We start from the raw sequence: 23664 nt of genomic DNA, 5'->3' as shown, positions 1-23664 counted from the left end.
ACGAGGTAAGAATCAGTAACAAAATGTTATAATTGCTTACTGCTGTTGAATAATTGTTATGGAGGATTTCAACTATGGGGGACACAGGGACAAAAGGAAATGAAATTTATGCTGCTTTTGAGAGGTAATTACATGAAACATCATGTGATAGAAAGTACCTGGGATTTGAGAGTATTTAATGTTGTGATAGCACCAAAGAATTTGTCCATACCAAAGTAAACACTTTGCCTTCAATTTGAGAGAATGATCATACAGTGTTGAACCAGGAGTTAGTTAAGCATGTAGAATTTTCAATTCCATTTAATTGGAATGGGTGAGAATTAAATGGATGAGTAACGTAGTTAAGCAGACACTGCAAAGGAAGAAAATGTTATGGAGGGTATATCAGGAGAAAGATAATCAGCAGGTTTATGATCAATACAAAGAGCTGACAAGAAATGCAACTAGTATAGTTATGATCAGATTACAAGAGAAAATAACTGACTAGGCCAAAGGAAATCCCGAAGAGTTTCTTTGACTATTTAAGACTGGATTAGATATCAGCCCATGAGATACAGGAAAGTACAACAGAAATATCACTGCCCTTAACCAGACTTTAAATCTCAATGCTGGCAGAGCTTCATAGGAATAGAAAGAGGGGCAAGATATTTTCATTACATTAAAGAAGTTTCAAGATACAGATAGCAAATCGTAGACTAGTTAGCATCTCAGAAATGGTGGCTAAGGTATTGGAAAAGTTAAGGGTAGAATTCAGAAATGGTTGGAGGATAGGAATATGATTTTCTGGTGATCAGTATGGCTTTGTGAAGGAAGGTCTTGTCTTATTAATTTACTTACTTTCTACAATAAAGTGACAGCTGAGATGGATAAGGGAAATTTTACAAAGTCTAGGCAGTACCACTACACCATGATGATACTGCTAGACTTTGTGAAAGCATTTGACAAGATTCCTCATGGCTCTCTTCTATAAGTTGGAGCAAATGGGGATGGACATGAAGTTGGTGACATGGATAAGAGGATGGCTGATTGTTTGATATCAGAGAGTATATGGAGAAGTTGAATCAAAGAGAAGGCAAATGACCCATGCTATATACCATAGAGCCCTTTACTGAACCACTACTATTCAATTTGTACATGGATACTGGAATGATTTGGTGTGGAATATCCAGTAGTTTACTGATGATTCTAAACTTGAAAGAGCAATAGTTGAATAAAGCTGATGTAGTGTTCTGCTAAATAATGCAAACCTCTCTATCAGAATGCTAATTAGGTTTCCAAGAAGCCAAGTTACTTGGTTATGACAGGTCATTAAGCTTGACATGCAAGGGAAAATGAGAGAAATCCTGCAATATGATCTAAATAGACTGGTAGTTTAAGCCAAAGGATAATGGCTGCTGATTCATTATGTTATAAAGTTATGAGTATAAAGTTATGCTCTTGAGGATTAAAAAAATACTTAAGGCTGTATATCATGTACATGGAACATGATATACAGCCTGGATGTCCTTACTGATAAGTAAGGACAAGGATGCTATCTCCTCTTTAAAAATGATTTGATACAACTAAATGTAGATTTGATATAAGATCTGTGCACAGTAGTTATCTGGACCAGTATGCATAGATTTGGTGATCTGGATTTCTTAGGGATGGGAGAAAAGGTAGAGATTTCAGAGGAGACCAAAATGTGACTGGCTTGTGAAATGTTTCTGATGAAAATAGACTGACGGCTTGTAATTACAAACATTAGGTAATAGGTGAAAAAGAGACAAATATGATCAAAACATATAAGTTACTAAAGAAATTTTATAAAGTAGATACTACAGAACTTTGCATACATGACTGGATGAAAGCAAGGGATCATACATGGAAGATGTGTCAGACTGTGATTAGGTGGTTAGTAAAGGCATTAGTAAAGGCTAGAGAGTGATAAATAGTGAAAGAGATTGACACAGCCAATCTTGAATGGTTTGTTAGTGAACACATTTAAGGAGAGATATGATAGGCATTGCATCAATAATGTTCAGTGTAGGTGTACCACAGAGTCTTTTGACTTTTTGGCGATGCTTGTATAATAATACTAATAAAATAGAAAACTTTAACAATATCCTCAGTGGTGAACAACATACAAATTAAAGCAGTGCCCCCAGAATAGACTCTTTGGATATATTAGTGGTGACTTTCCCTTTCCAAGATATTGCTACGCTTATATATAATTCACTGATAGATATCAGAGTGATAATTCTTATATATATTAGCAAGTGTTAATAAGAAGTGAGGAGGCTTTACTTTCCAGTCAGCTGCCACAACATACTCTGCCAGGTTGTGCATGGAGGAGGATCCTAAGTAGTAGTAGTAGTGGTATGTGACTAGTCTCCTTGTCATATCATATCATGGTCTCAAGGCCACAGTATGGCAAGGAGACTGATTACTTTCTGTATGAGTATAACGTCCAAGTCTCTTCTCAATACATATGTCTCTCTCTGCTCTATCCTTTAATAAAATTCATAGGGAGTAAGAAAGCATATTACAGTGATAATGTTATTGCAATTAAAACCAACCTTCCTCAAAAACTGACTTCATTGAAAAGGAAAAAAAAAATACTGAACAACCCAAAGGAAAGAATCATTTTCATGTCCACTTTACCACCATCCATGTCATAAATACCAACATAAATGACAGAAAACTATCACTTACAGACATCTAGACCAGACCTCCTTTTTTTTTCTTTTTTCTTTTGCCAGAAACCCAAATTACAGCTCAAAATCCACTCTGACCTCTTCACTTTCCTATCTCTGAAGCTTGACTTTCTGCAATCCTATCCAAATAGTGAAGTCCCCTTCTTAGGAGAACTTAATCTACAACTCCAACTGGCTTCTCTGTTCAGTGCCACTGGTCATGAGGACAAGATGCAGAAGTATTTGCTATTAGTATTGAACTGATGCAAATTGTATGTCTACCAACCCAAATCTTTGATGATCCTCTCCACTCTCCTACTAACCTTGATCTTTTTTTTCCAGTTCTCCTTCCACATTTACCATAGAGATCACCTCCTCTCTTAGTAACTCAGATGAATCTTGTGCAAATCACGTGATATCTTTTATTTGCTCTTCTGGTTTTACTTGTCCTATTTCCTTCTAGCTATTGCCTAATCTTATTTTACATGGTCTTGATGTCATGCATTTTTGGAAATTATGGAGACAACTACCGTGTTTGAATAAAAACTTTAGTTTAATATTACTAAAATTTTACAATTCGACATTTCGACCTTTATGTCAAGATCATCTTCTGGAGCGTACAAATATACACAAGAAACAAGCTATACTACAATCATACTAGTTCGTAAAAGACACTGACTAACCGCTACCACAATTGTTGGCCTGACCTCTGGTGAAAAAAAAAAAAAAAAAAATTATACATCAACGCTAGAGTCCTATTATTTGTGTTGTCTACTATATACATATATTAACATCATTCCAGCCAGTTGGAGTGGAATGGTTTCTAATACTAGTGGATTGGCTAGAGTCCTGACTTATGTTGAATCTTTCATATTAGGTTGGCTGAAAGTGTGCCATCCAGATCCTTGGAATTTTCATACCATCTTTATTGTTGATATTTGGGTGGTTTATCAGGATTTCGCAGGATTCTTTAAATTTTCTTTCGTACCATGTTTTTGTGCAGTGTAAGGAGCAGGTGCTTTTCCAGTTGATTTGGTGTAAGGTGTTAAGTGCATGGTCTGAGAGGCCTGCTTCACCATAACGGTTATATTTAATGTGTCTAATGTGTTCTTTCTTGCGTATAGGGATTGTCCGTCCTGTTTCACCAATGTACGGTAAGTTACAGGTGCAGCGGATGCAATAGACTCCAGGATGTGCTAATGGGAGGAGAGGATCCTTAGAGGAGCTGAATATGGTTTTAAGTTTAGTGGGTGGTTTAAAGGTGGCATTGAGGTTATAATGTTGTAGGATTCTGTTGATTTTTTCTGATAACCCTTTAATGTATGGGATGGCTATGGTTTTACTGTAATCTAGATTCGTTTTTGTTGTGGTTTTATAGAGTATTTTATTGACAGTATTTTTGTTATAGCCATTGTTTATGAATGTGTCACTAATGATTTTTAGTTCTTGTTTCAGGGCTTGCTGGTTAGAGCAAATAGTTGTGGCTCTGTTTTTAAGGGTGTTTATGACTCCATATTTTTGTGCTGGGTGGTGGTATGAATTCGCATGTGTGTTGGCCCGTGTGTGTTGGTTTTCGGTAGACCGTGAAGGATAGACTGCCTGAAAGAAGACGTGTAACTAGTGTGTCTAGGAACGGGAGCGAATTTTGGTTTTTGATTTCGATGGTAAATTGTATGCGTTCGTGTTGTTTGTTTAGGTGGCTGAGGAATGTGTTTAGCGTTTGTCGCCCGTGCGGCCAGATCGCGAATACGTCGTCAACGTATCTGAGCCAGATTGTTGGTCGAAGCGTGGCGGAATCAAGAGCCCTTTGCTCAAAGGTTTCCATGTAGAAGTTCGCGATTGGGGGGGATAATGGTGAGCCCATGGCTGTACCTTCCTTTTGTAGGTAGAATTTGTTTTGCCACACGAAGTAACTGGACTTTAGTATGTGGGCAAAGAGGGCCGTAATGTCGGGTGGAAATTTGTTCTGTAGTAGGATAATTGTGTCATTGATTTTTTTTTTTTTTTTTTTTTCACCAGAGGTCAGGCCAACAATTGTGGCAGCGGTTAGTCAGTGTCTTTAACGAACCAGTATGATTGTAGTATAGCTTGTTTCTTGTGTATATTTGTACGCTCCAGAAGATGACCTTGACATAAAGGTCGAAACGTCGAATTGTAAAATTTTAGTAATATTAAACTAAAGTTTTTATTCAAACACAGTAGTTGTCTCCATAATTTCCAAAAATGCATTCGGATCACCGTGCAAGCCTAAAAGAAAGGAGTCTTGATCTCATGTTTCGGCTTTGCCAACTCTGCTTTCATGTCTTCTAATCTCATCACTTTCATTCTTTTATTCGCCATGACTTACATTTCTTGCCTAGGGACATTCTTATATATCTTCATTCACACATGCATGCTATGTTCTCACTAATTCAGCACCAAAGTCTTTCATTTCTGTCCTCTCTTGGGAAAGAAGAAATGAAAGAAATGGTTTTGAATAGATCACTATTCAAAACCACCAGGATGAGCAAGCAAGGTGATTTATTGTTTTCATGTTCATTTATTATACAGTTATATAAAGATTACAGCAATATGAATTAAATTGTGATAACCTATATAGCATACATAATTATTTTTAATGGTATTACAGTACCATACAAATTACTAAATTATAAAAGAATGTTTATTAACTAGATTATATTTGTCTGCTTTCAAAACAGCATCCTCAGAGCAAAAACAACCTGTTACACAACAACGATTAAGTGAAACAGTTCAAATTGTAACAGACAAAAGAGCTAACATTCTATAAAAGAAGTCATCACAGTTATGTAGACTTTGATCTTAAGACGAATGTCTCCTAAATTTTTGGCAGATTAATGCATCCAAACTTGTTAGGAGAATGTTTCATAGCCATCACTGATTCTAAAAATATTCTCTCTGACCTGCAACAACTTCTGTATAGCACATTGGTTTTCTTCCATTTAAACCTGTGTGAAGTGGTTTGGGCTGCCAGTTCTGACTCCATAATAATGTAAAGTCAGGACTTTCCAATCTATAAATAAGAATAAAAATAATGTATTTCTTATGTTCTCCCAGCTGGATGTTAACAGTTTTTCCTGTCTGTCCATACTAGACTAAGTCATGAGGAACTGCAGGACATGGTAGAGGATGGAGTTTTCCTTAGGAAAGCAAATCAAAGTTGCTAATTTGACATGTGGTTTGAATGTGGTGAGAAGGTTATATTTTATTTATATGAATAACATTCACATAAACAATCACATCATCATCCACCCAACAGTATGGAATTCTCTAAACACTTACACATAGAGCCAAGGCTGTTTGTTGTAATGATGCAGCCCCTTTCCACAGAACTGAATTGTCTTTGCCATACCTTCTTGGCCAATGGCTATAGCTCTCACCAAATAGATAAAATACTACATGCCCCCCCCCCCCCCAAATACACAAGAATAAAACACCACTATTCCTATTTTATAAATCTGAGGTTCTGAAAGATAGCCAAAGTACTATTAAAATATAACCTGCTCACCACATTCAACTTTGATTTTGTTGATCCTCTAGCACATTCTGAAGTGTATGAAGTTCCCTGTGACTGTGACTTTGCCAGCTATGGACTGACAAGAAGATCTGTTAACATCTGCCTTGGAGAACATAAGAAATACTTTCATACCATTATTGTGGAAAGTCAGAACTGACTGACTGACTACATTCTGGATGCCCCTTCACACAGGATTGGATGGAAGAAAACTAATGTGCTAAACTAAACACAAGTTATTAGAGTAAGAGAGACTATTTTTAGAGTCAGCAATGGCTCTGAAGCATTCTTCTAACCTTAACAAGTATAGTTGCATTAATCTGCCAAAACTATGGGATACAGTCATCTTAAGATCAAGGCCTACACCATTGTAATAACTTTTTTTATACAACCTCAGAGGGTGCCAAATTGGGATTTTAGATCTTTGGTCCATTACAATTTGAATTGTTTGACTTACTTATTGTAATTGTAAACTGTAACCATGTCTTGCTTTGAGGATGCCTGTTTGAAATCCACTAAATATAAACCAGTTAATAGACTTCCTTTTATAATTTAGTATTTTGTTTGGTGCTGTAATACATACTGCTAAAATAATTATGAATAACATCCAACATATAAGCCTGTCAACTAGATAAGAACCTATCACATATACTATGTAGGATATATATAGCAATCTTCCATTATGCATTTAGAATATATAGCAATCTTCTATTGTGTATTTAGGATACGTAGCAATTTTCTATTATTCCACTATCTCATCTTCCTTTACATAGTCAGTGCTATGAATCTATAATATGACAAATAACATGGTTTATATAAACTTAGTTTATGCTAATGCAAGGCAATTAATCTATTCTCTGCAGTCTGTAATATCTCTTTCACCTTTTTCTACCTGGCTGGTTTGATTGTTTTGCAAGTGCAGAATCCAAGGTACTGGAAGAAAGAAATCTGCCTCCTTATTTGAGACTAGTTCAATCATTTTCAGTAGTGCTTAAAATAATTATTCTGAGGTCACATTTAAACTAAGGTCTTTCCATCCAGTGGGCACTATTTCTACTGACTGAACTGCAGAGAACATTGATATATCATGCATATATCAAAAACAAAATTGTCTCTAGGCACAGTACTGAGTATCGTACTTTTCTGCCATCTGTCAGTTTTATATTTCATGATTTTCAGCTATGTGGGTCTATATATATATAAATATATATATATATCACTCTAGTGAGTACAGGCACATCAAACCCAAGGCACCTGAAGCTGGACCATGCCTTACTTCATGTAATATACACCTGTTATATTATCTGTAGACTGGTCCCTACTCTTCTTTCCCTCTGTATTTCTTTTCACCTTGCTCCTCCCCCCCCCCCCCAATGCTTAGAGTATTCGAGGTCTAGGGGTGATTCTGTCCTATTTACCTATTTTTTCATGCACCTGTCCACCCCCAGTTAACACGTTCGCTGCCAACTACGAGTATACTTGTAGTTGGTAAACCAGCCACACAAGCCAGCTACGAGTATACTTGTATGACGCTTATCGCCAGCAACGAGATTACTGTACTGACCTTGAAGAAGTGAAAATGCTTGGCTTGTGGAGCTAGCATCAAAACTGTGTATTCTCATAGATAGTATATGCTCTGCACAAGCCAACTACGAGTATACTCGTATGACACTTACCGCCGGCAACGAGATTACCGTACTGACCTTGAAGAAGTGAAATTGCTCGACATACGGGAACAGACTATGCCGAAGTAGCATGGCAGCAAACATGTTAAAAATGGTGAAGACAAATCAGAACTCTATACCGCATCGGTCGTCATGCGGGTTACCAAGGACCGCACTGGATGTTAGGCTTCCTGGACAGCCAGTGACAAATGGGCTACAGGAGCAAGATCCACAGAACTCGAAAGTATTTACTAGGAAAAAGTGGAGCATGGCTGAAAATCGACAAGTCATGCAGTGCTTCTACAGTTCATACCCATCGGTTAGGGGATTCCAGAAATGAATGTTCCAGCTTTGGCTTGAACGATACCCAAATTCTGAAATTTCATTCGAAAGGCTGATGCCGCAACGCAGCTTCATTATCAAATGCAAAGTATTTAGTGAACTTGAGCTGGAAGCACTGAAACCTCAAGCTGTAAAAGGAGACCGTACTGACCCTGAAGTGACCAAGAATATGAATGGAGCAGAATCAGATTCCAACGTGCAGAATGCTGAAAATTTTGAAAATATACAAATAGTTGAAAGGAAGCTATCAGTTAAGGAACAAGAACTCGCAAGAAAAATTATCGAGCAAATGAACAGCAACCAGGAACGAGTTAGGCTCCCAGTATTGAGACAAGTACCTCACCAAAAACTGAAGGAACTCCTACAAGAGGCCAATAAAGCTGCAAATATTCCTATTGGAACTATTGGGCAAACGAATCAACTTATGTACTCAATAGCCTACATCGTAACATCTGAATTAGGATACAAGATTAGTGAACCCAAAAGCAGTAAGGCTCAGGAACCAAAATGGAAGCATCGACTGGAGAATAAAATTCTTAAACTCAGAGCAGATGTGAGCAATTTGAAAAACCTTAAGGAAAAGAAGCTGAAAAACACAAAAATCCGAAATAACCTCATAAAGAGATATAATACTGGAACACGACCTACTGATGAAGTATTAGAGGAAGTGAAGCAAAAAATAGTTGCAGTTGCAGCTAAAATAAGAAGATACAGTGCACGCATTGAACAGTACAAGCAAAATTCGATGTTTCGCACAAATCAGCACCAGTTTTACAAGAAAATTTATTGCTGCAGGAATGATAACCTTAAAGAAAATATAAATACCAGAGACAAAGAAAATACACTTAGGTTTTGGAAGAACCTATGGGAAAAAACTGGATTGAAGAAATTACGAACGAATCTCAAGAACAAAAATTGGACCAACTGAAGTGGTTCAAAAGCAAGCTAAAAAAAATAAAAAATTGGTCAACACCCGGGAAGGATGAATTACATGACTACTGGTTGAAATATCTAAAAGGCTTAACGAAAGATTTGCTAACCAATTTTATGATTCTTTAGAAGGAAAAAGCAAAGAAGAGTGACTCACAGCACTCTTCTTTGCTTTTGATCATAAAAGATAAAGAAAAAGATCCAAACCCAGAAAACTTCCGATCAATAACCTGTCTGCCAACAACTTTTAAGCTACTCACAGGCATACTAGCTGATAAAATATACAGCTATCTTAAAGCAAATTCTCTTTTCCCAGTTGAACAAAAAGGTAACAGCAAAAATTCAAGAGGCACATAAGACCAACTGCTGATTGATAAAATGATTCTTAAAAATTGCAAACGTAGAAAAACCAACCTTAATATGGCTTGGATAGATTATAAAAAAGCGTTTGATTCGGTGCCTCATAGTTGGATTTTAAAATGCACAGAACTATTCGGTATTAGCGAAAATGTACAAAATTTTTTGCAATCTAGCATGAAAAACTGGAAAACAACGTTGGTTCTGAATAGAGATGAAATTGGAGAGGTAAACATAAAAAGGGACATATTTCAAGGAGACGCATTATCTCCTCTATTGTTTATACTGCTCATGGTTATCAAACTGCACAAAAGAGTGCAAAGATATCTCACCTTTTATACATGGATAATCTGAATTTGTATGCAAAATCAGAGAATGAACTCGGGTCATTGCTTAATACTGTGCACATATTCAGTCAAGATATATCAATGGATTTTGGCTTAGACAAATGTGCAATTGCTGGAATAACAAGAGGAAAGTTTGAAGATCTGAACGAAATCCAGCTGCTCAATGGTGAAATAATCAAGGCAATAAAATTCGAAGACAGCTACAAATATTTGAGAATTTTAGAAGCATCATAAATTCTGCACAATAAGATCAAAGAAAGAACTATTATTATTATTATTATTATTACGGGCAACTCCCTGGAGTTGCCCTTAATAATAATATGATTTGGGGCCCTCATCAAGGGAGGGCCCCAAATCATATTCATCACAACTATTCGACATTCATACAGTATCTATCATACCTCGCCTTAAACTCATTCACTGTCACAGCATCCACCACAGACGCTGGCAGCCCATTCCACTCATTCATCACTCTAAAAGTAAAGAACCTAGCTCTAACACCTTTATTAACGACACTTTTGCCCAGTTTCCACGGTTGTCCCCTAGTCCTCCTGCAACCAGCCCTGTTCTCAAAAATATCTTCTGAATTAATTTTATACAAACCCTTCAGTAATTTGAATGTCTCAATCATATCTCCCCTCCTCCGCCTATCAACCAATTTTTGCAACCCACAAATCCTCAACCTGTTCTCATAAGGTTCATTTCACAGACCTGCTATAATCTTGGTCACTCGCCTCTGGATCTTCTCAACCTCCTCCCCATCAAGAAGAAATCTAGGTGACCAAATCTGGGCACAGTAGTCGAGATGGGGTCTTATCAAGGCTCGATATACAGAGGAACAATAACCTGCTTGTCTCTGCTTGTCAACGTATTCTTCAGCAACCAAGTGATTTGATGAGCTGATTTGGCCACTTTTGCAATGTGCCCCCAATCCACCAACACTCCTAAATCTCGTGCCTCATCAATTTCCTGGAGTACAGTTCCACCAATGTAGTAAACTGCTGCTAATCTTTTCACCCCAAAATGTATAACCTTACATTTTGCCACATTAAATTGACATCCATTCTCCTTAACCCAGACCTCCAATCTATCCAAATCATCTTGCAAAATTTTGAAGTCATCTGCATTCATTATTGCCTACCCAACTTTGCATCATGAACTGTTCCTCTCAGATGCTTTCCTATATCATTAATGATCAAATTAAACAGCAGTGGTCCAAGAACAGATCCTTGTGGCACACCACTTGTCACAGACCGTCTTTTGGATTCTACTCCTGAATAAACCACTCTCTGATATCTCTCCGCCAACCACCCTCCTCCTATCCATCTCACCAACCGTATATCCATCCCCATATGCTGCAATTTACTGATTAGAATTCCATGTGGTATCCTATCAAAGGCCTTAGCAAGGTCCAATAGAATCACTGTAAATCCATTACCCTTATCCAGTTCAGCCGTCACTGTGTTATAATACGTGAACAAGTTACTGAGGCATGACCTACCCTTCACAAAACCATAAACTAGAGCAGAGTACATAAGACGATTAAGAAAACTCCTTAAGTCAATGCTTAATGCTGGAAATTTGATAAAAGTAATTAATACCTGGGCCATACCTGTTCTGAGATATTCAGCAGGCATTGTTGAATGGTCCCAGCTAGAGATGGAAGATTTAGACCGAAAAACTCAAAAATTAAGGACAATGCACCATGCCCTGAATCCTCACGGTGACTTTGATAGGTTATATCTATCACACAAAAAAGGAGGTAGAGGATTATTACAAGTGAAGCAAGTTATTGAAGAAGAAAAACAAAATTTGAATGATTATCTGCAGCAAACAACAAAAAAATTTCTAATTGAGATAAGGAAAGAGGTTTTATTTAAACTCATGGAGACAAAATTGGAATACAAAACCAACCAAGAAAAAGTGAGAACTGAAAAATGGAAAAATAAGGCTTTGCATGGAAAATACCTTCACAGCATAGAGGACAGCGCTGACAGCAACTTGACCTGGCAATGGTTGAATGGAGCACTAAAGAAAGAAACAGAATCAGTAATTTTTGCAGCACAAGAAGAACAGCCCATTAAAACCAATGTTATTAAGGCAATAATACAAAAAATTCAAGAAGACAGTAAATGTAGATTGTGAAAAGAAAAGGAAGAAACAGTAGACCACATAAGTGGATGCAGCAAAATCGCACAAATTGAGTACCGTAAAAGGCATGATAACTTTGCTAAGATAATCTACTGGCATTTATGTAAAAAGTATGGGTTTAAAGTATCTAAAGATTATTATTATTATTATTATTATTATTATTGCCCCAAGACCTCATGGGGTCAAAGACTCATTTGGGAGGTCCTTTTATCACACACTCAAACTCCTTGCAGACACCACACTCTCAGACAAGGCATTCCAATCATTCACAACTCTGCACGAAAAAACCTGCCTCTCACTCCCCTGCTCACACCCTCTTTATACAGTTTCCAGGGATGACCTCTGGTTCTCCCCTGATCTCCCACTATTCTCTGTAGAACTTCTCCACCATTGATCCTATAACAACCCCTTAATAAATTGTTGGTCTCTATCATATCTCCCCTCTTCCTTCTCTCCACCAGACTCTGAAAATTACATCTTCTCAATCTTTCCTCATACTCAATATTCCAGAGGTCAGAAACTGCCTTAGTCAGTCGCCTTTGGACCCTTTCCAACATCTCTTTATCCTTCTGAAAACCTGATGACCAAATCTGGGCACAATAGTCCATGTGTGCCTAATCAAAGCCTTATACAACGGAACAAGAATCTCCCTACTTCTACACGTCAGTGTCCTCTGCATCATTCCCAGAAGCCTTTGTGTTGTCTTCACAATTTTGGTGATGTGTCCCCACATCACCAAAATTTTAGATCCTTATTACCTATCACCCCCATATCTCTTATTTCCTCTACCTCCAACAATATATTCTCACCAAGCATAAATTCTGCATCCCATCTTTGTTTTCCAAATTTTAAAACCTTACATTTTGCAACATTGAACTCACATCCCCATTTGCTTGCCCAATCACTCAATTTATTCAAGTCTTCTTGTAAGGCCACAACATCTTCATTACTCTTTATGGTTCGTCCCAACTTTGCATCATCTACAAACAAGTGGATATCTCCATCCAAATCTTCACCAATATCATTAATATACAAGTTAAACAGTAATGGCCCTAAATCAGACCCCTGAGGCACTCCACTAGTGACTTTCCTTTTCCTGGATATCGCTCCTCCATAAACAACGTTGATACCTGTCAGATAGCCAGTCTCCAATCCAATGCACTAATCTAATATCCAACCCCATATGCTTTAGTTTGACCCTCAACTTATCATGAGGTACTCTATCGAAATCCAAGTATATTACTGTGTATCCTTCTCCTCTGTCCAAGGAAGCAGTCACTTTATTGTAATAAGTAAGTAGATTACTAAAACATGACCTCCCTTTAGCAAATCCATGCTGTCCATCAAAGATAATACCATTGTTGTCAACCCAACTCTGGATCCTAGTTCTCACAAGCTTCTCCAACAACTTGACCACAACACCTGACACACAGATAGGCCTATAGTTTGATGCTTGAGTTCGATCACCTCCTTTATGAAGTGGCACAATCTTGCCCTACTTCCACTCCTTAGGAACTTGACCAAATGCAAGACTCATATTAAAAAAATATGTCAAGGCAGGTGTCAGCTCCCTGGCACGTTCCTTCAAAATACACAGTGATATATTATCAAGTCCCACAGCCTTATTTACATCTAGTTTACTCAACTCCCCAAACACCTCTTGCTCACTTACAGCCAGTCTCTCCTTCCCATCATCGACTGCTCTCAATATCTCCGTGAAGTACATTCACAACATTGAAAGATCTTTATGAACTGTTCATTAAATATCTCCAACACACACATTCTGCAACAGCTGTCTTTATGCCATTTTCTCCAATCAATGTCATCCTTCCATAATCATAATCATTCTTTTGCTGGCTACATATCGAAAGAACTCTCTGGGATTCTTTTAGGCTTCATTAGCTAACTGCTGTTCATACCTCTCTTTAGCTACTCTCACCAACCAAGTCATCCTCCTTGCCTGGTCTTTGTAGAGTTATTTCCTCTTCTCTTGTGCTGCCTCCACAATGCCCTTTTTCTCTGTATCACATGCTTAATCTCTTTATTCATCCATCTCACACCTACCTTATTTAACCTTCTCACCCTTGGAATACATTTAGACATTGCATCTACTGGATAGTTTTTGAAAATTCCCCAAGCTGCATTGATCTCTTTTCCAGTTAACTCCTCATTCCACGCTACACCCGCAATCTGTCCCCTGAGCTCTTCATAATCACCCTCCTTGTAGTTCCACATATACCCTTTTCTCACAGGGGTCCTCGTACTGCTGGCAAATACCCAGGTAATCACCTCATGGTCACTTTCACCAATTGGTGGATGATTTGACACCTCATTTATAATTACATCCTCTGATGAGATGACAAAATCCAAGACCCTTAATCCTCATGTGCCCTCTGTTACATACTGTCTAAGATGGTTATCGTTCAAAAACTCAAAAAACTCATTTTCTTTACTTCCAGTTGCTATCTCATCATTCCAGTCTATATTGCCATAATTAAAATCGCCCATAATGATCACCATTTTCTTATTTGCTTGGCTAATTTGATTATACATTTCATTATCACCCCATCATTTGATTATACATTTCATTATCAAAACCACTGGTACTATTTCCGTCTTACATCTCTACTTTGTATTGACATAACTCTTTCTCTATCATCAATAACACTCCCCCCCTCCATTTTTTACCCCTTCTATCCTCACGAAACACATCATACCCTTCCATCTCTATTCCTGTCAGGATGTCATCCTCTTCCAACTATGTCTCACTTATTCCAACAATCTTTGGGTGAACAGACGCAATTAGTGCAGCCATTTCATCTGCCATTTTCTTATTTTGAAGGCACGTTCCTTCAAAATACACAGTGATATATTATCAAGTCCCACAGCCTTATTTACATCTAGTTTACTCAACTCCCCAAACACCTCTTGCTCACTTACAGTCAGTCTCTCCTTCCCATCATCGACTGCTCTCAATATCTCCATGAAGTACATTCACAACATTGAAAGATCTTTATGAACTGTTCATTAAATATCTCCAACACACACATTCTGCAACAGCTGTCTTTATGCCATTTTCTCCAATCAATGTCATCCTTCCATAATCATAATCATTCTTTTGCTGGCTACATATCGAAAGAACTCTCTAGGATTCTTTTTGGCTTCATTAGCTAACTGCTGTTCATACCTCTCTTTAGCTACTCTCACCAACCAAGTCATCCTCCTTGCCTGGTCTTTGTAGAGTTATTTCCTCTTCTCTTGTGCTGCCTCCACAATGCCCTTTTTCTCTGTATCACATGCTTAATCTCTTTATTCATCCATCTCACACCTACCTTATTTAACCTTCTCACCCTTGGAATACATTTAGACATTGCATCTACTGGATAGTTTTTGAAAATTCCCCAAGCTGCATTGATCTCTTTTCCAGTTAACTCCTCATTCCACGCTACACCCGCAATCTGTCCCCTGAGCTCTTCATAATCACCCTCCTTGTAGTTCCACATATACCCTTTTCTCACAGGGGTCCTCGTACTGCTGGCAAATACCCAGGTAATCACCTCATGGTCACTTTCACCAATTGGTGGATGATTTGACACCTCATTTATAATTACATCCTCTGATGAGATGACAAAATCCAAGACCCTTAATCCTCATGTGCCCTCTGTTACATACTGTCTAAGATGGTTATCGTTCAAAAACTCAAAAAACTCATTTTCTTTACTTCCAGTTGCTATCTCATCATTCCAGTCTATATTGCCATAATTAAAATCGCCCATAATGATCACCATTTTCTTATTTGCTTGGCTAATTTGATTATACATTTCATTATCAAAACCACTGGTACTATTTCCGTCTTACATCTCTACTTTGTATTGACATAACTCTTTCTCTATCATCAATAACACTCCCCCCCTCCATTTTTTACCCCTTCTATCCTCACGAAACACATCATACCCTTCCATCTCTATTCCTGTCAGGATGTCATCCTCTTCCAACTATGTCTCACTTATTCCAACAATCTTTGGGTGAACAGACGCAATTAGTGCAGCCATTTCATCTGCCATTTTCTTATTTTGAAGGCACGTTCCTTCAAAATACACAGTGATATATTATCAAGTCCCACAGCCTTATTTACATCTAGTTTACTCAACTCCCCAAACACCTCTTGCTCACTTACAGTCAGTCTCTCCTTCCCATCATCGACTGCTCTCAATATCTCCATGAAGTACATTCACAACATTGAAAGATCTTTATGAACTGTTCATTAAATATCTCCAACACACACATTCTGCAACAGCTGTCTTTATGCCATTTTCTCCAATCAATGTCATCCTTCCATAATCATAATCATTCTTTTGCTGGCTACATATCGAAAGAACTCTCTAGGATTCTTTTTGGCTTCATTAGCTAACTGCTGTTCATACCTCTCTTTAGCTACTCTCACCAACCAAGTCATCCTCCTTGCCTGGTCTTTGTAGAGTTATTTCCTCTTCTCTTGTGCTGCCTCCACAATGCCCTTTTTCTCTGTATCACATGCTTAATCTCTTTATTCATCCATCTCACACCTACCTTATTTAACCTTCTCACCCTTGGAATACATTTAGACATTGCATCTACTGGATAGTTTTTGAAAATTCCCCAAGCTGCATTGATCTCTTTTCCAGTTAACTCCTCATTCCACGCTACACCCGCAATCTGTCCCCTGAGCTCTTCATAATCACCCTCCTTGTAGTTCCACATATACCCTTTTCTCACAGGGGTCCTCGTACTGCTGGCAAATACCCAGGTAATCACCTCATGGTCACTTTCACCAATTGGTGGATGATTTGACACCTCATTTATAATTACATCCTCTGATGAGATGACAAAATCCAAGACCCTTAATCCTCATGTGCCCTCTGTTACATACTGTCTAAGATGGTTATCGTTCAAAAACTCAAAAAACTCATTTTCTTTACTTCCAGTTGCTATCTCATCATTCCAGTCTATATTGCCATAATTAAAATCGCCCATAATGATCACCATTTTCTTATTTGCTTGGCTAATTTGATTATACATTTCATTATCACCCCATCATTTGATTATACATTTCATTATCAAAACCACTGGTACTATTTCCGTCTTACATCTCTACTTTGTATTGACATAACTCTTTCTCTATCATCAATAACACTCCCCCCTCCATTTTTTACCCCTTCTATCCTCACGAAACACATCATACCCTTCCATCTCTATTCCTGTCAGGATGTCATCCTCTTCCAACTATGTCTCACTTATTCCAACAATCTTTGGGTGAACAGACGCACTTAGTGCAGCCATTTCATCTGCCTTGTTTCTTATACTTCTCGCATTTGTATACTAACACAACAGCTCATTTCTGGATCTACTGCCAGTTCCACTGATACCACTCGCTCGATGTGATCTCTCTCTCTCTCTCTCTCTCTCTCTCTCCATGCTTGACTGGGGCCATTTCCCTTTCTGCTTCTTCGTTTTAGAACCCTTTTCAATTCCAACTGTTTCCTCTTGATCCCTGGTCATCCCATTCCTTTCCTGCCTACACATGCTCTCACCTCCTCTTGGAGCATCCAACTTTCTCACGCTGCGTACCCCTGTCCACCTTGAGCCTTCCCGTTTCCCTGCTCCTCCTCCTTGCACACCCATTCTCTCATTTTCTATACTCATACCACTCACTTCCCCATTCATATCCACCTCTTCAATCTCTCCTGTCTTACTCTCCTGCTCTTCTACATCACTCCCCTCTCGATCTGATTCATTCTCTCTATTCACTTCTCTACCTTCCAGCAGCAGTCTCTCCAAGCGACTCACACCATAACCGCTCAAATGCAGTCCATCGCTCCCATACAGCTCACTTCGTCCCTCAAATTCATTCCATTCTATTGGAAGCATAAAGTTCACAAGAAGTGGTTGAGAATGAAAAAGCTAAAATACTCTGGGATTTTAAAATCCAGATTGACAAAAGCTTGGAATGTAATACACCCGATAATATCACAGTGGTTGAAAAAAGTGAAAACAAGAGTGTTAAGTTTATCCAAATATCAGTACCAGGAGATAGTCGGATTAACAACAAAGAAAATGAAAAAATTACCAAGTATCGCAATTTGCAAATCGAAGTTGAACGAATGTGGCAAAAGAAAACAAAAGTTGTTCCCATAATAATAGGTGCTTTAGGCGCCATCTCTAAAACATCGAAAAAACATCTAGAAGCACTCGAGTTAGATGGATTAAAAATTGGGCAGCTGCAAAAGGTCACTTTGTTCTGCACAGCTTTCATTTTCAGAAAGTATTTCCACAACTCATAGGCCCTTGGGTAGGGTTCGAATTAGTGGAATATAACCAGCCTTTTCTTAAGACTGAGGAAGCAATTCAAGCTTTGATGAATATTATATATTATATATATTTATTTATTTATTTATATATATACAGGGTGTTCGGGATAAATTTGACAGTTTCGTAAGGAAAAAGAAAATCTTCTTTGTATCTATTAAATTTAATGAATTGACAAAAAAACATTACAGACAGAGTTAATTACAATACTATCAACAAGATTTACTCAAAATAACCACCACTAGCATCGATCACAGCTTCAATTCTGCTTCGGAACCTCGAACAAGCTGATGCTACAGTCTCCCTGGGAAGGGCCGCAAAAACTGTTTTAATTTTATCCATTAACTGGGCTTTTGTATTACTGGAAGTGCGATTGGTGTCTTTTTCAACTGCGCCCCATACAAAATAATCCATGGGGTTAAGGTCTGGGGAGTTTGGAGGCCAAACATTTGGACTGGTGAAGTCGTAGAAATTTTCAGACAACCATTTTTGACTTTTCCCAGAGGTGTGGCAAGGGGCCGAATCCTGCTGCCATACATACGGCCTACCATTGGCTACCCTTGTTATCCAGGGCTTGACTACAGTTAGCAACTCCACGAACAAAGCCCGAATTCCAATGCCAGGGTTCTTCAACACCTGTTCCTGCAGATTTGCGAGGAATTATGCTGTACGAACGCAATCAGATCGTCTGCTAGGGATCCTTCTTCTTGCTACATCCTCGTAGTCACCATTGCAAGTCTCTAGTTCATGCCTGATTGTTTTTACTGTATTCAGGGAGCATTGGGCAGCAGTCGTAATATCCTTATTTTGATGGCGGGCACGAATCATCATGATACAAGTTATTCTCTTCCATGATTCAGGTGGGTTCCAGCTATCCATCCTTTCTGACATCTTGTATATGAATGAAGAAGGGTCCAAACTTTTAAATGAAGAGAAGTGTGTGTTAATACATGTAACTTACGGAAAAATATAATTAATTATAAATATGTCAAATTTATCCCGAACACCCTGTATATATATATAAATAAATTTATTTATATATATAGCCTGTGTAGCTCAGTGGATGTGGCGTTTGCACACCACCACGCTAGGTCGCACGAAGGAAGTCTTGGTTTCGAGTCTAGTCGGCGACTAGAGGAAATTTTTCTAAGCCTTTTTTCGACCGGTTCCCGAGTTAGTCGATCTCTGGCACGGGCAAGCAGGTTTTTCCTCCCGGAAACTCGGGTTTTTCGTCCTGTAAACTCAAGAAAATCGACCGTAGAACCCACATTATTTCAGACATTAAATATATTGTGTTAGGGTTAGAGACCACGAGATAGCGGCACATTTGAGCCGTCTCTCTTCACTGCGTACCGCTTAATTAGTGATAGCCTTGGGCCATCTGTCTCTGATTGGGTACCAGTGGAGATTGAACTGCCCACTCAGTCTCCAAAAGTTAGATAGGGCTAAATGGCCTCGCCTACTCCCGTATATACGGGAATAAAAAGGCGTTAGCTGATTTTTTTTTATATATATATATATATTTACTTAGTAATCCAAACTTGCAGTTTTGGTCCCTATTTCTTACTTATATTAAAATTATTATAAAAGCATGTATTTATGCATTGAATTTTATCTTTTTTTTGTTAAATAAATTATCCAAAGAAATATAAATCATGAATATCAATTTGTATAGTTATAAAGATTTAATTTTTGCAGAAACTAAAAACAGACAATGAATTACTGAAGAATCAATTCCATTCAGTTGAATCTGCAAACACAACTTTGATAGATGAAAATACAAAACTAAAAAATATTGTTCAGGTAAGGATAGTTTACAGGAAAGCTCTATATATTAATGCTTAATTTTTTCTATACTAAGTTATACATGTATATTTCCATATACATTATCCTAAGCATTATCTAGACCAGTGATTCCTCCCAACATTAATGCAATGGGGTTTCCACTTATTGTGATATCCACATTATTATTATTGTACAGGTATTTCCATGGATTCAGAAGACTCATCATTGGAGAGCCATTTATTTGCACATTACCATCATTCAAGCAATACCTACATACTTCTCCTTAAACTCATTCACTGATAAAGCATCCACATCCACCTGTGGCAACACATTCACCATCTTCCAAGTAAAAAACCTAGTCCTAACACCCTTGCTAACCACAGTCTTATACAACTTCCACTGGTGACCCCCTTTTCTCCTTTTTTGTCATGTACTGAAAAAAAGTCTTCAGTGTCAATCATATGAAAATCCCTTTAGTAACTTAAATCAGTGATTCTGAACCAACGAAGAAAGTGGAAATCAAAGAAAAAAACTGAAAAACAACTTTATTGAAACAAAAGCATTTCATGAAACTATTTATTGACAACAAAACCAGTATAAAAACAAAAACATAAGATACACTCTGAAAATAAAATAATAGAATGTATAAAATCCGCTGTATTGAATAAATATTAAATATTAACTAGTTATGCTTATGGGAACATATCAGTCTTGCAAAATATACCGAGCAACTAATTAAAACTAAACAATAACAATGAATCTAAAAATGAATGGCTTCCTTGGGCCTATGTTGCAGAGCAAAGTTTTTGATATTTCATTGGAAATTGACACTCTTAGTTCTCTTTCTATATTTAACTGAGATCTCTATTTTGTTTTTAAGGCAGCCACTGCAGAAAACCCGATTTCACAAAGATAAGATGGAAATGGCAAAAGTGCGTGAAAAGCCCTTGACTTTAGTGCAGAAAATTCATCATCAACACCGGCCCAAAATTCAAACAGCAATTTAGATACAAATTGTCTTTTGATTTCACCACTTGACGTGAAGTCTATAAATTGTTCCTCGTCTTCAATTGAGAAACCTTCAGGGGTAATTTGAAATGGGTTTCTAACCCACTCGTGCATTGCCATTATGTTGTCATCAGTTATAAAATAGTTTCTAAAATTCTTCATCAACATTGTTAAGTGATTTTCAATAGTTGCAAATAAAACTTTGATGTGTTGGTCTTCTGCCGTTTAGGTTTTGATAAATTAATCCACGTTTGCAAACTATTGAAATTTCTAACTTTTGTTGGTTTTCCTTTTTGTTCCATAACTCTAGTTTTTTACAAATAGCATAACTTTGTCAGTCATCTCTAAGATATGTGTATTTTTTCTTTGGAGTTGCAGGTTTAATATATTTAGTTTCTCGAATATGTCCACAAAGTAACTCAGTTACATCACAAATATGTTTTGTTGTGTAATGAAACCTGTGGAGCATTCATGACTAAATATACACATGTAACCACAGTAATAAGATTATTTTAATAAGTAAATATTTCATCCTAAGTATCATAGGACATCTTCAGTACAGCCGATTCAAACAATACTAGGAATTACATACAGTTAGGGTGCATGCTTACAATGGAATCCCTCTATGCGTGCAGTAGCATGTTATAGAATTAAATTAAAATATATCTGGAAAAAAAATTACATTAAAATGAGATAATAAAATTATTTAACACAATTTAGGATGACTATTTCCTAGATTTTACGGATAGTAAGAACGTCATTACGGTTTAAATTAGTTCTGTGACGTAGGGCTTCAGCACTTTCTTTATATAAACGCTCATGTTTATATGAAGATCTATGTAGAAGTTTGGTTTTTCTTCCAATGGATCCTATGGTTTGGGTTTTCAATTCTGTGTTGTGTGAGGCCAGATTTCTGTGGTTTGATGAGACAGATATGGTTTTGATGTTCCAAAATGCATTTGTTAATGGATCTTCCTATCTGGCCATAGTAGGTCAATTTGCAGGAGCATGGGACCCTCATACACTCCAGGTAGCATAAGAGATGAGAGTTTGTCTTTAGGAGATGGTAACCAATTGTGGATTTGGTTGATTGGTTTGTAGGTAGCAGCCAATTTATATTTCTTCATAATTTTTGAAAGTCATTTGGAGATACCTTTTGACATATGATATGGGAATCCTACAGGTTTGTTCTTGTCTAGGTTGATGTGTGGGGAAGTGACTGATGATTTTTTGCATTGTTTTAGGAATTGTATCCATTTTATATGGCTGTATTTTTATTTCCAGTTCTTGGTTTAAAGAACCTTTAGGGGAGCAGAATCTGTGTGCTCTGGTTACTAATGATTTAACGAAGACAAATTTTTGAGATGGATGGTGAGCCAAAGAATTGTGAATGTAGTGTCCTGAAAAAGTCGGCTTATGATAGACAGAAGTGGAGATTGGAACCATCTTTTTTTCTTTGGATTTGTACGTCCAGGAAGGAGATACCCTGTGGAGGTTTTTTTCCTAGCGTGAATTTGATGCGCAGGTGAAGAAGGTTGATTTTATCTAGGAACAAATGTAGTTCTTGTTCAGAATGACCCCATCACAAATAAGTTGTCTCTAAACTTATCTGCTTCTTTGTGATTTCTTCTTTCAAGAAGATTGCTATTTCATCTCTTAATTCATAAACACGTTGTAAACATTTTCCCATTGATAACCATCTTGTCTTGCTGTAAAACAATTCCAGCCATGTCTTTGCAAAGTTCAGAAAATAGTCTTTATTTTAAGGGTCTCATTTTTATATAATTCACCACAACTATAAGTGTTGTTAACACAATATTTAGACCAGAACTCATTTCCTTTGCAGCAAGAGCTTCTGTATGAATCATGCAATGTGTCCAAATACACTGTCGGGATTTTTCCTTCACAAGGGCTTGTGAACTTTTAAATCTTCCGGACATACTGTGAGCACCATAGTGCAAATTCCAACATAATTTTTCCACTATATGTTTTCCTTGCATATAATATCATCCAATATTTTGAACAATTCAGGTGCTGTGGAAATTGATTTACAAAACAATTTGTAAATTGTTTTGTAAATCGGTTTGAAATTGGTTTACAAAACAATAACTCTTCAACTGCTGATAATCCATCACAGAATTGAAAATATGAGCAATTAAATGACAATCCTTGTTGCTATCAAGTTTGTTGGCTCATCAAGCTGAATTGAGAATAATTGCTTACAATTATTCTCAATTCAATCGCAAAAGTTATTGCTGCATATCTTCACATATGTCACCAACAGAGGCGGCTCATGCATAAACACTGTGGAACTGCAGCACCCCCAATTTTTCTCATTATTAATAAATATATAAATATATTTATATATTTATTGTAATATTTAATTTTATCATCAACAATCCTATACTTTTCTTTTAGTGTTACACAGTGATCAGCATTCATTTTTGAAATTATAGATTCTACAACCATGTTAAAATAACTCTTTTTATTATCCCAACGTTTCGATCTTCATATCAAGATCATCATCT

The 23664-nt window shown here is 37.3% G+C and overlaps 1 protein-coding gene across 2 annotated transcripts in view; it reads left to right on the top strand.

Annotated features, from left to right (window-relative positions):
- The window catches only part of LOC150108178 (TNF receptor-associated factor 3-like), a 396437-nt gene that overhangs the window by 236846 nt on the left and 135927 nt on the right, over positions 1–23664 (top strand). For both annotated transcript variants that reach the window (XM_090415633.1, XM_090415632.1), the window contains one exon: positions 20042–20146. In XM_090415633.1, coding sequence (XP_090271759.1) covers positions 20042–20146 — 105 coding nt within the window. The remainder of the gene's footprint in view (positions 1–20041; positions 20147–23664) is intronic.

The sequence above is a fragment of the Typopeltis vanoorti genome, chromosome 3 (genome assembly GCF_054136105.1).
Source record: "Typopeltis vanoorti isolate ZY-2024b chromosome 3, IOZ_Tvanoo_1.0, whole genome shotgun sequence".
NCBI lineage: Eukaryota > Metazoa > Arthropoda > Arachnida > Uropygi > Thelyphonidae > Typopeltis > Typopeltis vanoorti.
This window is presented reverse-complemented; position numbering and strand designations above follow the sequence as displayed.